Genomic DNA, 13,281 nt, shown 5'->3' with positions numbered 1-13,281 from the left:
TAAAAACAGATTAAAATTACAAAAAATTAAAGCAAACTAAAATATCATGGGAGCAAAGAAGTGGAGATGCCTTTGCTGTTAATGCACCAACTACCTCCAGCCACCAGTTTCTCTTTTAGGACTCTAGTGCCAGCTGGCATAGCCACATTTTTTTTCAAGTTTTTTATTTTTTTTATAAATATATCAAATCAATGCATGAACATTGTGGCACTTGGGTGTCATACAATCTAATACAAATAAAGTTAATCATAATTATTATATTCATTCAACTATGTATTTTTAATTATAGTACACATTTGCATTAGGTTACAATCTATCATTGTTCAATTATTCCATGTTTTCTCTTGTTATTATTTTTATTTTGTTATATAAAAGTGTATAAATTAGTATTCCCCCTTTTCTTCTCTTGTTTCTATCACTTATTCTAGCTTTTAATCATGTCACTTTTTATTAAAAGACTTTTTCCTTCTATCCTATGTAACTTCTAATCATGTCATCTACCTAAAAGAGAGAGGGAGGGAGAAAAGGAGGAGAGAGAGAGAGAGAGAGGGAGAGAGAGAGAGAGAGAACAGCAAAAGCAAATCAGAACAACAAGAAATAGAGGTGATCCATCCATCGTCTCTTGCCCGCTTCAATGCTTTAATTACTAAGGCATAGCTAAATTTAAAGGCTTTTCCAGAAGGTTAAAAGAGGGGCAGATCTCCCCTCCTTTCACAAGACAGGAGCCATGGCATTAAAGGCTTTTCCCCTCCTGGATCCCATCATCTAATATTCCTTGGCTGATGGGGTCCTGAGAAGGCCTTTTCTGTCAGCAGGAGTGGGGTGGGCCAATCCCATTGGGGAAAAATGTTCCACAGATATCCTGGACCCATGCCATAGAGGTCTTTAGCCAGTGGTGGGTTGCACTTTCCTTCACTACCGGTTCGCTGATCGCGGGCACGTTCCATTCACTCATATGCCTGACACATATATAAGTCTAACTGATATTGCTATTGCTATCAACCAACATTGTTAGTACTGCGTTGTAAGAAAAACCTAGACATCTCTTTGATTTTAAGTAATATTCATTGCAATTTATTTATGGTTGCTTACATTGAATGATCATTATCTGCAGAAGGCAGGCTATCAATCAGTTTATTAAGTATATGAACTCAGCTTGGAATGAATCATGAACATCTGGGATAGCTATAGAGAAGAGAACCACGAGTGATACCAACAGCTATTCAGGTGGAGCTGTTCAGATCACCTGGGAGATAATTAAGGAAATGATGGCTTATAGCCATAAGGTCACAAGGATTTGAGCTTTTTACTTTCATATTATACTCAAGTTTCATCACTTGAAACTTACAAGAAGAGATTGGACTGCCATTTGTCAGAAATGGTGTAGGGTCTCCTGCTTGAGCGGGGCCCACATAGGTGAGCAAGATCAAAGAAGGAAGAACTGCAAAGATTTTAGCCAGGTTCATCTGGGTAAATGTTATAGACCAGGCGTCAGCAATCTGTGGCTCTGGAGCCGCATGTGGCTCTTTCCTCCCTCTGCTGCGGCTCCGTCACCGATCGGCGCCACAATTTTGAGAGGAGCTTCCGATGGGTGGGGGGAGAGAAGCACGGTGCGCCAGGAGAAGACTCTATGGCAAGGGGAGGGTTTTCCAGTTGTCTTTCGGTTATGACAGGTAGAGAAAAAGTACGCCGTGCTAGGAGGAGACTCTATGGTGGGGGAAGTGAACTTCCGGTCAGTTCCAGAATTGAACAGGGGGCTTCTAGTTAGGAACTTTGTGACTCCCGGTGGTTTCTTTTCTGTGGAAAACGGGTCCAAATGGATCTTTGAGTGTTTAAGTTTGCTGACCGCTGTCATAGACCCTTAGAAAAGTATAAACAGAATTTCCCAGCATTCTTTTTACTAAGTCTCTTTAAAAGATCTGAAATCTTCTTCTCAGGTACAGTATCTTGCACCTGGACTCGGTGGATATGTATGAGATAAACTGCCTATTGCCTCACCTACTATCTATTTTTATATCTGACTTCCCTTCCAGTTTTCTCCAAGCTTACTCACAATTTCTTGCATCACCTTGTAGCAATCGTAATAGCGTTTAAACCAGTGGCTCCCAACCTTTTTTTTGGCCATGCCCCACCTAAGCATCCTTAAAATCCTGATGCCCCCCACCCCCGACATATAATTCTTACTTGACTCAAAAAGTAAACTCTACTCACGCGGAGGAAGCCCAAAAGGCCATTAACTTGGTTTAAACAAGGTTCAAATCATTTAAAATCAATTTGCCCCCCTGTGAGGCCTGGGCCCCATGTTGGGAGCCACTGGCTTAGACTTTATATACTGGGGAAAGAACCATAGTCATTTTGGTAAAAGGCACAAGTATAGTAAAAGAGTGGAATTCATTGTGCAGATCAGAATGGGGATAAAAATAGAATGGCAATAACCCTTAGACTTATGTACTGCTTCACAGTGTTTTGTAGCCTTCTCCGAGCGGTATGCAGGGTCAGCCTATTGTCCCCAACAATCTGGGTCCTCAGTTTACAGACCTTGGAAGGATGGAAGGCTGAGTCAATCTTGAACCACTCAGAATCCAACTCCTGGAGCGAGCAGTGAGTTAGCCCTGCTGATCACTGTGCCATCACGGCTTGTATAGGCTGTAAATGTCCTCCTAACCAAGAAGCGAGGTCTGATGTCCCTTTCTAGACAGCAGAAGAATGTGGACTTCTTCATGCTCCTTGATATCTCAGTAGACCTTGCTACAACTTACTTCGATTTTTCTTTAGAGCTCTTGATAGGGAAGGAATGGAAGGTTTGTACTATGCTTTTGATCCAGGAGTAAAATTCAGCAGGTTCTGACAGGTTCTGTAGAACCGGTAGTGGAAATTTTGAGTAGTTCGGACAACCGGCAAATACCACCTCTGGCTGACCCCAGAGTGGGGTGGGAATCGGGATTTTGCAGTATCCTTCCCCTGGAGTGGGATGGGAATGGGGATTTTGCAGTATCCTTCCCCTGCCACACCCACCAAGCCACACCCACAGAACTCGTAGTAAAAAAAATGAATTTCACCACTGTTTTGATCCCCTCGTTGCATCACTTTGAGAAATAGGGACAAAGAAATGTTGCTTAGTCTATTGGCAATTGAAATCTATCTTAAGGACAATCCTAGTGGTGTGTCCTAGTGGACAAGACCTAGTGGGCAATCACTTACATGCAAGTAGTCCTCAATTTACAACTGTTCATTTAGTGACTGTTCAAAGTTAAATCACAACACTAAAAACGTGACTTATGACCGTTTTTGATAGTTACAACCTTTGCAGCAGCCCCATGATCATGTGCCCAAAATTCAGATGCTTAGCAGCTGGTTCATCTTTATGACCTTTGCTGTGTCCCAGGGTCATATGATCCTCTTTTGCGACCTCCAAGTCAATGGGGAAGCCAGATTCACTTAACGGCCAGGTTACTAGCATTAACTGCAGTGACGCATTTAACAATTGTGGGCAGGAAAAGTCGTAAAATGGGATAGAACTTACTGAGCAAATGTCTCACAACATAACAGCAGAAATTCTGGCCTCAATTGTGGTCGTAAGTCGAGGACTACCTGTATAAGTCAGTAGAGTTATTATTATTATTATTATTATTCAACATCTTCATCAATGATTTGGATGAGGGAATAAATGGGGAACTCATCAAATTTGCAGATGATACCAAGCTGGCAGGAATAGCCAACACTCCAGAAGATAGGCTTAAGATACAGAAGGATCTTGACAAACTTGAACATTGGGCACTATCTAATAAAATGAAATTCAATGGTGAAAAGAGTAAGGTTCTACATTTAGGCAACAAAAACGGAATGCACAGGTACAGTATAGGTGATACCTTACTCAGTAGTAGTAACTGTGAGAGGGATCTTGGAGTCCTAGTGGACAACCATTTAAATAGGAGCCAGCAGTGTGCAGCAGCTGCCAAAAAAGCCAACACAGTTCTAGGCTGCATCAACAGAGGGATAGAATCAAGATCACGTGAAGTGTTAATACCACTTTATAATGCCTTGGTAAGGCCACACTTGGAATACTGCATTCAGTTCTGGTCGCCACGATGTAAAAAAGATGTGGAGACTCTAGAAAGAGTGCAGAGAAGAGCAACAAAGATGATTAGGGGACTGGAGACTAAAACATATGAAGAACGGTTGCAGGAACTGGGTATGTTTAGCTTAAGAGAAAGAAGGACTAGGGGAGACATGATAGCATTATTCCAATATCTCAGAGGTTGCCACAAAGAAGAGGGAGTCAAACTATTCTCCAAAGCACCTGAGGGTAGAACAAGAAGCAATGGGTGGAAACTAATCAAGGAGAGAAGCAACTTAGAACTGAGGAGAAATTTCCTGACAGTGAGAACAATTAATCAGTGGAACAGATTGCCTCCAGAAGTTGTGAATGCCCCAACACTGGAAGTCTTTAAGAAGATGTTGGATAGCTATTTGTCTGAAACGGTATAGGGTTTCCTGCCTAGGCAGGGGGTTGGACTAGAAGACCTCCAAGGTCCCTTCCAACTCTACTATTGTATTGTATTGTATTATTATTATTATTATTATTATTATTATTATTATTATTATTATTTATTCACATTTCTAAACCGCCCCCTCTCCCAAAAAGAGACTCGGGGCGGTGTACAGTCCACAATAAATCACAGATAAAATACAAATATAAATAGAACTATAAATATATGTATGTATGTGGAGGAGGTTAAAATTAAGAGTACTGTACAGAAGAATAAATATGAGGCTAAAAGCCCTAAAAACAATTAAAACTAAAACATTACCCTTAAAATAACCAGATGAGAATATACTACCAGGAGTTCATAGATGTAACATTTATAATCATGCCAGGCCAGCTAGTCGGAACAGGTGAGTCTTCAATTTTTGTTGGAAGGAGCGGAAGTCCGAGGTGGTTCTAATGTCGGGGGGGAGGTCATTCCAGTGCAGCCGCTCCCAAAAAAGCTAATGGAATCCGTGGTTGCATAAACAGAGGGACAGACTCAAGATCACGTGAAGTATTAGTACTGCGATATAAAACCTTAGTAACACCACATCTGGAATACTTCATCCAGTTTTGGCCACCTCGTTATAAAAAATATGTTGCGACTTTGGAAAGAAAGTGCAGAGAAGAGCAACTCAGATGATTAAGGCCTGGAGACTTAAAACATATGAAGAACGGTTGCAGGAACTGGGGATGTCTAGTCTAGTGAAAAGACTAGAAAACCTGCAAGGTCACTTCCAATTCTATTATTCCATGTTTTGTATTGTGTTTATCATATGAATAACCTTTATGAAGTCATTTTCAACCATGTCTGTCATCGGATCTTAGCTATCTCAGCAGAAGCTAGATAGGGCTTAGTGCTTGGATGGGAGGTCTCTGGGAGATCCTGGGTCGGTGGGCTACACTGAAAAGTTGAAAAAGAACCCGGAAGAAGACAGGGGTTTACCAATATCGTTACAAGAAAAAATATGTGCCTATGTAATCACTTAATTACTACACGGTAGCAAAATAATGTTTAGGATCATTCAACGCAGATTACAATTCAAACTGGAAAAGAGGTGCCAAGTGTTTCAGCTGGCTTTAGTGAAGGCCAATGTTCTCACCTACCGTATTTTTCGGAGTATAAAATGCACCGGAGTATAAGACGCACCAAGATTTTGAAGAGGCAAATTAAAAAAAAAAGTTTTTGCACTCTTCAGAGCTCCAAAAAATGGCTCGTTTTTTTGCAGAAGTGGGCCTAATTTTTTTCCAAGAAAAGCACATGAATAACTTTTTAAGGAGGATTATAGAATGCTTCTGGGAGATGGGGGGGGGGGGGCAAAAACAAGCAACGAACAGCCCATTTTTCGCTCATTTCTGCCCTCCCTGGCCCCCAGGAGCCCTCTGCAAGGCTCCTAAAGGCTATGCATGGCCAGTTTGGTAAAGGGGGCAGCGTTTCGGGAGGCAAAAAATGCTGCATTCAGTGTATAAGATGCACCCAGATTTTCAGCCTCTTTTTTGAGGGAAAAAAGTGTGTCTTATACTCCGAAAAATATGTTAGGTTTCCTAAGACAGTAAAAAGCACACACTTAGTCCCCAAAACCCACTTTTTATTTCAACGGCTGTGAATTATGTTCATTTGCAACCTGTAATGAATCACAAATAGTTTGTAAAGAGTCTGACAGAAGTCTGCCAAAGTCTTTTGGGGTAAGGCTGATTAGCACTCGCTTTTTGTCCCTTGAAACTCAGCCAAAGACCTAATTGGCAATTAGCTTTGCAAGACCATACGGAGTCAAAACGGAGTCTCAGACTTTAAATTGACCAGAACGAACAAAGTTGCTTCCTGCAAAGTCTCATGTGCTTTTGCTCCTCCTTTATGTCTTATGGGAGGGGCCAATCATCTCCAAGCCTTACTTCCGAGTCGCCCCTTTTGTCTTAACTGTTCTTGCCTTCTGGCAGCTCTGCGCGTGTGCGCACTGGGAACGGGCTCCCCCTGTTCCTCTGCCATGCTGATGTCCGATTCTGGAGGCTCCGGAGGCAGCACATAACTCTCAGATGGCCCTGGCCCCATCTCTGCCTCCGATGCAGAGCCCTCATCCGAGCCTTCCCCAGACTCCAGGACTGGCCCAGGTTTCTCCCCAACCTCCTCACTGTCTGACTCTGCTGCCAGCTCCGCAGGCCATCGGCGGATCATAACAGCCAAGGAATATGAGACGTTACAGATAGTCCTTGATTTACCGAAGCTCGTTTGAAGTTACAGCCGCACTGAAAAAACAACATGACTGTTTTTTTCACACTTGCGACCGTTACAGCAGCCCCCTGGATGCATTACAAAAGGCGGGGCTTTGATCGTGTGGTTGCTTCCATCATTTTGACTTTTTTTTTACTCCCTGAAAAAAATAAGTCCAGTTCCAAAAAGGGATCCTAGAAGAGTTTCAAAATAATATTTTCCGGTCTCCCCATTGATGGGCATTATAGATTACTGTCCCGGCTCAAAACTCTTTCCAGAAATGCTTACCCACGGAAAAGTTTGGGCTACACCAGTGATGGCAAATCTTTTTGTTGTTGTGTGCATAATGCAATGTGTATGCAATATCACCCCGCTCCCCCCAAGCATGTGTGTGCGACCCCCCCCGCTCCCCTTGCCTCCGTGCTCCCCCCTGCCCTCTGTATGCATGCACAAACCCCGCACATACACACGTGACCCCCCCGCCCCACCTGTGCACACACACACACGTCTCCTGCATGTGCCCCGCCTCCGCGCATGTGTGGCAGAAGGCCACAAATTAGCTGGCTGTTGGGAGGCGTGTGGGCATGTGTGGTGGAGCTGAGCTGGGGCTTGTGTGCCCGCAGAGAGGACTCTGCATGCCACCTGCGGCATGCTTGCGATAGGGCCACCATCTATAACTTCACTCGAATGCTATTTCTTTTTAATAATCTCAACAGAGCAAGAATGAAACCAGCAATACCTACGACGAAGATAATCTGGCTGCGTGCATTGTCGATTTTTTTATAGCCGGGACAGAGACCAGTGCCACCAGTTTGCAATGGGCCCTGCTTTTCATCACCAATCATCCAGATGTTCAAGGTGAGGAGAAATGTAATTAAAGAGGTGTACTTCATCCCATGGGGAGGAATTTACATTTTCTAGCAGGGAGTTGTAATCTGTCTTTGAATTCATACAGGGCGGAATGATGATGAACAGCTAAAATAAGAAAATCCGGCCATATCATACAATTTAGATCCTTAATGGAATCTACCATAATTTTTTGGAGTATAAGATGCACCAAGATTTTGAAGAGGCAAATATAAAAAAAAGGGTTTTGCACTCTGCAGACATCCCCAAAATGGCCTCTTTTTCACGAAAAAGGGGCTGGTTTTTTGTCAAAAAAGGGCATGCATAGCCTTTAGGAGGCTTGTAGGGTGCTCCTGGGGGATGGGGGGGGCAAAAATGAGCAAAATACGGCCCATTTGTCGCTCATTTTTGCCGTCCCCAGCCCCCAGGAGCACTCTGGAAGCCATTATTGCAAAAGGGGCGTGGTTTCAGCAAACAAATGGCAAAAAAATGCTGTATTCAGTATATAAGACGCACCAGATTTTCACTCTCTTTTTTGAGGGAAAAGGTGCATCTTATACTCTGAAAAATGTACTTCAAGCAGGATGTGTTCATTTTTTATATTTGAGAAGCATTAGGAGACAGAGGGACATCTTTGTTGTACTGTACATCCAAAGAGGGAAGGGGTACACCACATCTCCTTCTGTGTAGTCAACTTTGATGCATATTCTGAGTAACTACGTTTAGTGGAATTTTAGACATGTCTACTGACATGTAAGGGCCCGGTGGCTCAGTGGCTAAGACACTGAACTTGTTGATCAGAAAGGTTGGCAGTTTGGTGGTTTGAATCCCTAGTGCTGTGTAACGGAGTGAGCTCCTGTTTCTTGTCCCAGCTTCTGCCAACCTCGCAGTTCGAAAGCATGTAAAAATGCAAGTAGAAAAATAGGGACCACCTTTGGTGGGAAGGTAGCAGCGATCGGCATTTAGTAATGCCGGCCATATAACCACAGAGACGTCTTCGGACAGTTCTGGCTCTTCTGCTTTGAAATGGAGATGAGCACTGCCCCCTAGAGTCAGGAACAACTAGCACATATGTGCGAGGGGAACCTTTACCTTTACCTATCAACTCCAGGCTGGTGACTCATTTAACTCCACACTTCTAGCTTTGCCTGCTCTTCTCTTACATTATGTAGGTCCAAGCAGTAGAGAAATATCTGTCACCCAATTTATGCCTATAAAGTAAGACACAATGAAAGTGAGTGAGTCTGATCAGTTATTTCCCCAGTGTCCTGGAACCATTCTGACAAGTGAAAGTGAAATCGTTTAACAGAATAACAGAGTTGGAAGGGACTTTAGAGGTCTTCTAGTCCAACCCCCTGTACAAGCAGCAGACCTTATACCAATCCAGACAAGTGGCTGTCCAGTCTCTTCTTAAAAGCCTCCAGTGGTGAAGCACCCACAACTTCTGAAGGCAAGTTGTTCCACTTATAAATTGTTTTAACTGTCGGGAAATTTCGTGCTCACGTTTGCGAACCGGTAGGGAAGGTAAGGGAATACCACCCCTGCCTCACAAAGTTATTGTGGGGGGAAAAAAAGGAGGAAGAAGTTTTGTGGGATATGTTCACTGCTTTCAGTTATTTATCAAAATAATAATTGTGGGATACAAACAAACACACAAATAAATTGAAGTCACAGGTAAAGAAACCACTTTGTTCTCTTGTTTTTCTCAGATGAAGTATACAAGGAGATACAAACTAATTGTTCCTCCGGCTTAATTTGCTACCAGGATCGAAAGAAACTGCCCTATACTAATGCTGTGATTCATGAGATCTTGAGGATAAATTATATCTTAAGTTTTGGTATTGCCAGAAGATGCAACAAGGATATGAACATGCTTGGTTTTTACATTCCAAAGGTACAAAGAGTTTATACCAGGGGTGAAATTCAGCAGATTCTGACAGGTTCTGAAGAACCAGTAATGGAAATTTTGATTAGTTTGGAGAACCGGCAAATACCACCTCTGGGTGATTGCAGAGTGGGGTGGGAATGGAGATTTTGCAGTATCTTTCCCCTGCCACGCCCACCAAGCCACGCCCACCAAGCCACACCCACAGAACCGCTAGTAAAAAAAAATTGAATTTCACCACTGATTTATACCATTGCAGCCCTGTATCGAATGGAGCTCTTTTAGATATATATATATATATTTCGATATTTAATATTATGTTCATAGATACATCAATCTATCTTTGAGATACTTGAGGAATTTCTGATCTGGCACAGATGAGATTTTCTTTTCCTTCTCCTCCCAAAGATCTGAAGAACAAGAAATTATGGTGTGGTAGCTGTAAGTCATCAATTTGTGCAAACTTGATACCCGAATTAAAAAGGTTGGAAGATGGAATTGCTAGTTGTCAGGAAGCAATCTAGCTATTATTGTACCGTCTCTTCTTGGTCAATAAAATAATATCACCATGACAATTTGAAAGGGAATTTAGCTGTCGCAAACACTGTAATTTCAGTCATATCCCTGAAACACATTCTGGATAGAACGGAACAGAACAGAACAGAACAGAACAGAATAGAATAGAATAACAGAGTTGGAAGGGACCTTGGAAGTTTTCTACTCCAATCCCCTGCTTAGTCCAACTCTCTGTTAAGAATAGAATAGCAGCGTGTTTAGAAGTCTTCTGATTGAGTTGATTTTTTCTTACAGGGATCTATAATTGTACCCGATCTCCGTTCAGTTCTTCTGGATACCACGCAGTGGGAGACCCCTGAAAAATTCAACCCCAATCATTTTTTGGACAAAGATGGAAAATTTATGGCGAGGGAAGAATTTATTCCTTTTGGAGCAGGTAAATGTATTTTATGCCCTAACTATCACTCCTGGAAGCAGCGTAAATAACATCTTGCTCTTTCAAAGCTTCCCTTAGTGGCCACCAGGCAGCCTCCGAGCCCTGTCTTTATGGCTCTAGAACAGTGGTGCAATTCAGCTGGTTCTATCCGGTTCAGACGAACCGGTAGCAGTGGTGGCGGGAGGCTGCGCCCACCCGCACGGACGTCAACATGTCCTGTTTTTGATGCTCTGGGCATGCGCGGAAGGTTCTGCACATGCGCAGAGTGGCGCGTGCGCTCACATTTGCGAACCGGTAGCGAAGGTAAGTTGATTTCACCCCCTGCTCTAGAACCAACATGTTGCCACAAATGTATTACCAGTTAGTCCTTGATTTATAACTATTTGTTTAGTTCGAAGTGGACAACATCACTGAAAAAAGTGACCTATGGCCGCTCGTCACACTTCACAACTGTTGCAGCATCCCCGTGGTCACATGCTCAAAACGGAAGCGCTTTTTCTACTGGCATGTATTTATGATCGTTGCATGGTCCTAAGAGTCATGTGATCAACCCACGTGACCTTCCCCAGCTGGCTTCTGACCGGCAAAATCAACAGGGAAGCCAGATTCACTTAACAACGGCAAGATTCACTTAACAACTGCAGTGTTTCGCTTAACTACTGTGGCAAAATAAGCCATCAAATGGGGCACTTAACTTCCATTGCTTAGTCATGGAAATTTTGGGCTCAGTTGTGGTCATAAGGCAAGAAGCATCTATTGATAGAGGCAACGACTGTATTTTTGGGAGTATAAGACGCACGGAGTATAAGACACACCAAGGTTTTGAAGAGGCAAGTTAAAAGAGGCAAATTTTTTTTTTGCACTCTGTAGACTTCCCAAAAGCGGCTTGTTTTTCATGAAAAGAGGCCCGTTTTTTTTAAAAAAGGCATGAATAGCCTTTAGGAGTCTTGGAGAGTGCTCCTGGGGGGTGGCCCTCCACAAAATGAGCAAAAGCAGCCCGCTTTTTGTGAAACCGAGCCCGTTTTTTGTCAAAAAAATTGCATGCAGAGCCTGTAGGAGGCTTATAGAGTGCTCCTGGGGGCTGGAGGGGGGGCAAAATTGAGCAAAAATGGCCCCTTTTCCGCTTATTTCTGCCCTCCCCAGCCTGCAAAAGCACTCTGAAAGCCTCCTACAGGCTCTGCACAGCCATTTTGGTGAAGGGGGAGCAGTTTTGGGAGGCAAAAAATGCTGCATTCAGTGTATAAGACACACCCAGATTTTCAGCCTCTTTTTTGAAGGAAAATACGGTACTCAGCACAATATATTGGTTAAGAGTCCGTAGAGATCCTCAGCCATCCAGATCATGGTTGTCCCAAAGCTGCTTTTCAGGAGGCAACTGGGACTGTCTTCTTTTTTTTCTTTCGAAGATGTTTCGCTTCTCATCCAAGAAGCTTCTTCAGCTCTGACTGGATGGTGAGGAATGGAAGGATTTATATTCCTTGCAGACAGCTGGTCATTTGCATCCTTTTAGAGGGTCGTAGGGGCCACTTGGAGGTTTATCTGTGTCCTTAGGGTCACCTGAATGGCGCAAATGGTTCCTGTAGTTTGCAATTTTTCCCTCTGGAAATCCATTCCTATCCCACACCATTCCAAGGGTCTTCATCCCAAATTTGCATAGCTAAAGTCCATTAACGCCACTCAGGTGACCCTGAGGACACAGATAAACCTCCAAGTATTTCAATGACCCGCTAAAAGGATGCAAATGACCAGCTGTCAGCAAGGAATATAAATCCTTCCGTTCCCCACAATCCAGTCAGAGCTGAAGAAGCTTCTTGGGTGAGAAGCAAAACATCTTCAAAGGGAAAAAAAACACCCAAGAAACTCCAGTTGCCTCCTGAAAAAAGCCCCTTTGGGACAACCGTGTCCTGAATGACTGAGAATCTCTGCAGACTTTTAGCTATATAATTTGGGATGAACACCGCTGGAATGGTGTGGGAGTAGGAGTGGATTTCCAGAGAGAAAAGAAATTGCAGACTACGGAAGCCATTTGTACTTCTCCGGTGACCTTGAAAAAGCACCTTTGGGACAATATATCGCTTAATTTCTTACTTGCTGCTGTCTTCTGTTTCCTCTTCACAGGGGCGCGTATATGTTTGGGAGAGCAGATAGCGAGAATGGAGATTTTCCTTATCTTTACCAACCTGCTGAGGAACTTCCATTTTCAGCTGCCTAGAGGAGTTAAACAATTAAGTGAAGAACCTATGAATGGACTTACAGTGCACCCCCATTCCTATCAAATCTGTGCTATTCCCCGCCACAATTCGTTGTAAATATCCAAACAATGATATTTGCTTATTTATGACCGTGAACTTCTAAATGTCTGATGGGTCTTCGAACTGAACTATTAACTGTGTTTAATAGGGTGCAGCTGACTACAACATCCTTCCATTCCCTTTAGGTTCCAGGCACTGGAGTCAGGAATATCCTTGATTAGTCATACCCAAAATCGTTGCGCAGAAGATGGGAGGCTGGCATCTCCCTTCTTGTGTCTTGATGCTTTCCTTTGGAGCAAAAAAATAATAATAATTGGAAAAAAAACAACCCCACCCACAGTAGTATGATGGGGTTAAGATGACCTCTGGCAGAGTTGCAGAGGCTGTACCCAATCTCTACCCATTCCAGACCTGTTTTGACCTTCCAAGTGGTTGCTCGAGGTGATAATGGTAACGGCCACAAAGACGGAGCGCCTAGAGATACCTTTTGGGGAATTGTTTATGACAAGCCTTTCAAAGTGGCGGCCTGCAGGCTGGATGCGTCACGCAAAGGCCGTGCCCATCCTGGCTCTGCGAAGGCAAAAAACCAAAACCGTGATACTTCACGAT

The 13,281-nt window shown here is 43.3% G+C and overlaps 1 protein-coding gene across 1 annotated transcript in view; it reads left to right on the top strand.

The window, feature by feature from the left end:
* Positions 1-12,729, top strand: part of LOC309393805 (cytochrome P450 2J2-like) — a gene marked incomplete at its 3' end in the record, with an annotated part of 38,106 nt that extends 25,377 nt beyond the window's left edge. The window contains exons 5-8 of the mRNA XM_081956300.1: positions 7,454-7,595; positions 9,293-9,477; positions 10,279-10,420; positions 12,539-12,729. Of these exons, the coding sequence (XP_081812426.1) occupies positions 7,454-7,595; positions 9,293-9,477; positions 10,279-10,420; positions 12,539-12,729 (660 nt within the window). The remainder of the gene's footprint in view (positions 1-7,453; positions 7,596-9,292; positions 9,478-10,278; positions 10,421-12,538) is intronic.
* Positions 12,730-13,281: the final 552 nt, after the last annotated feature.

This window comes from Natrix helvetica, assembly GCF_964273705.1.
Source record: "Natrix helvetica genome assembly, chromosome: 5".
Taxonomy (NCBI): domain Eukaryota; kingdom Metazoa; phylum Chordata; class Lepidosauria; order Squamata; family Natricidae; genus Natrix; species Natrix helvetica.
The sequence above is the reverse complement of the archived record's forward strand: the minus strand, read 5'-3'. Positions and strand labels throughout refer to the sequence as shown.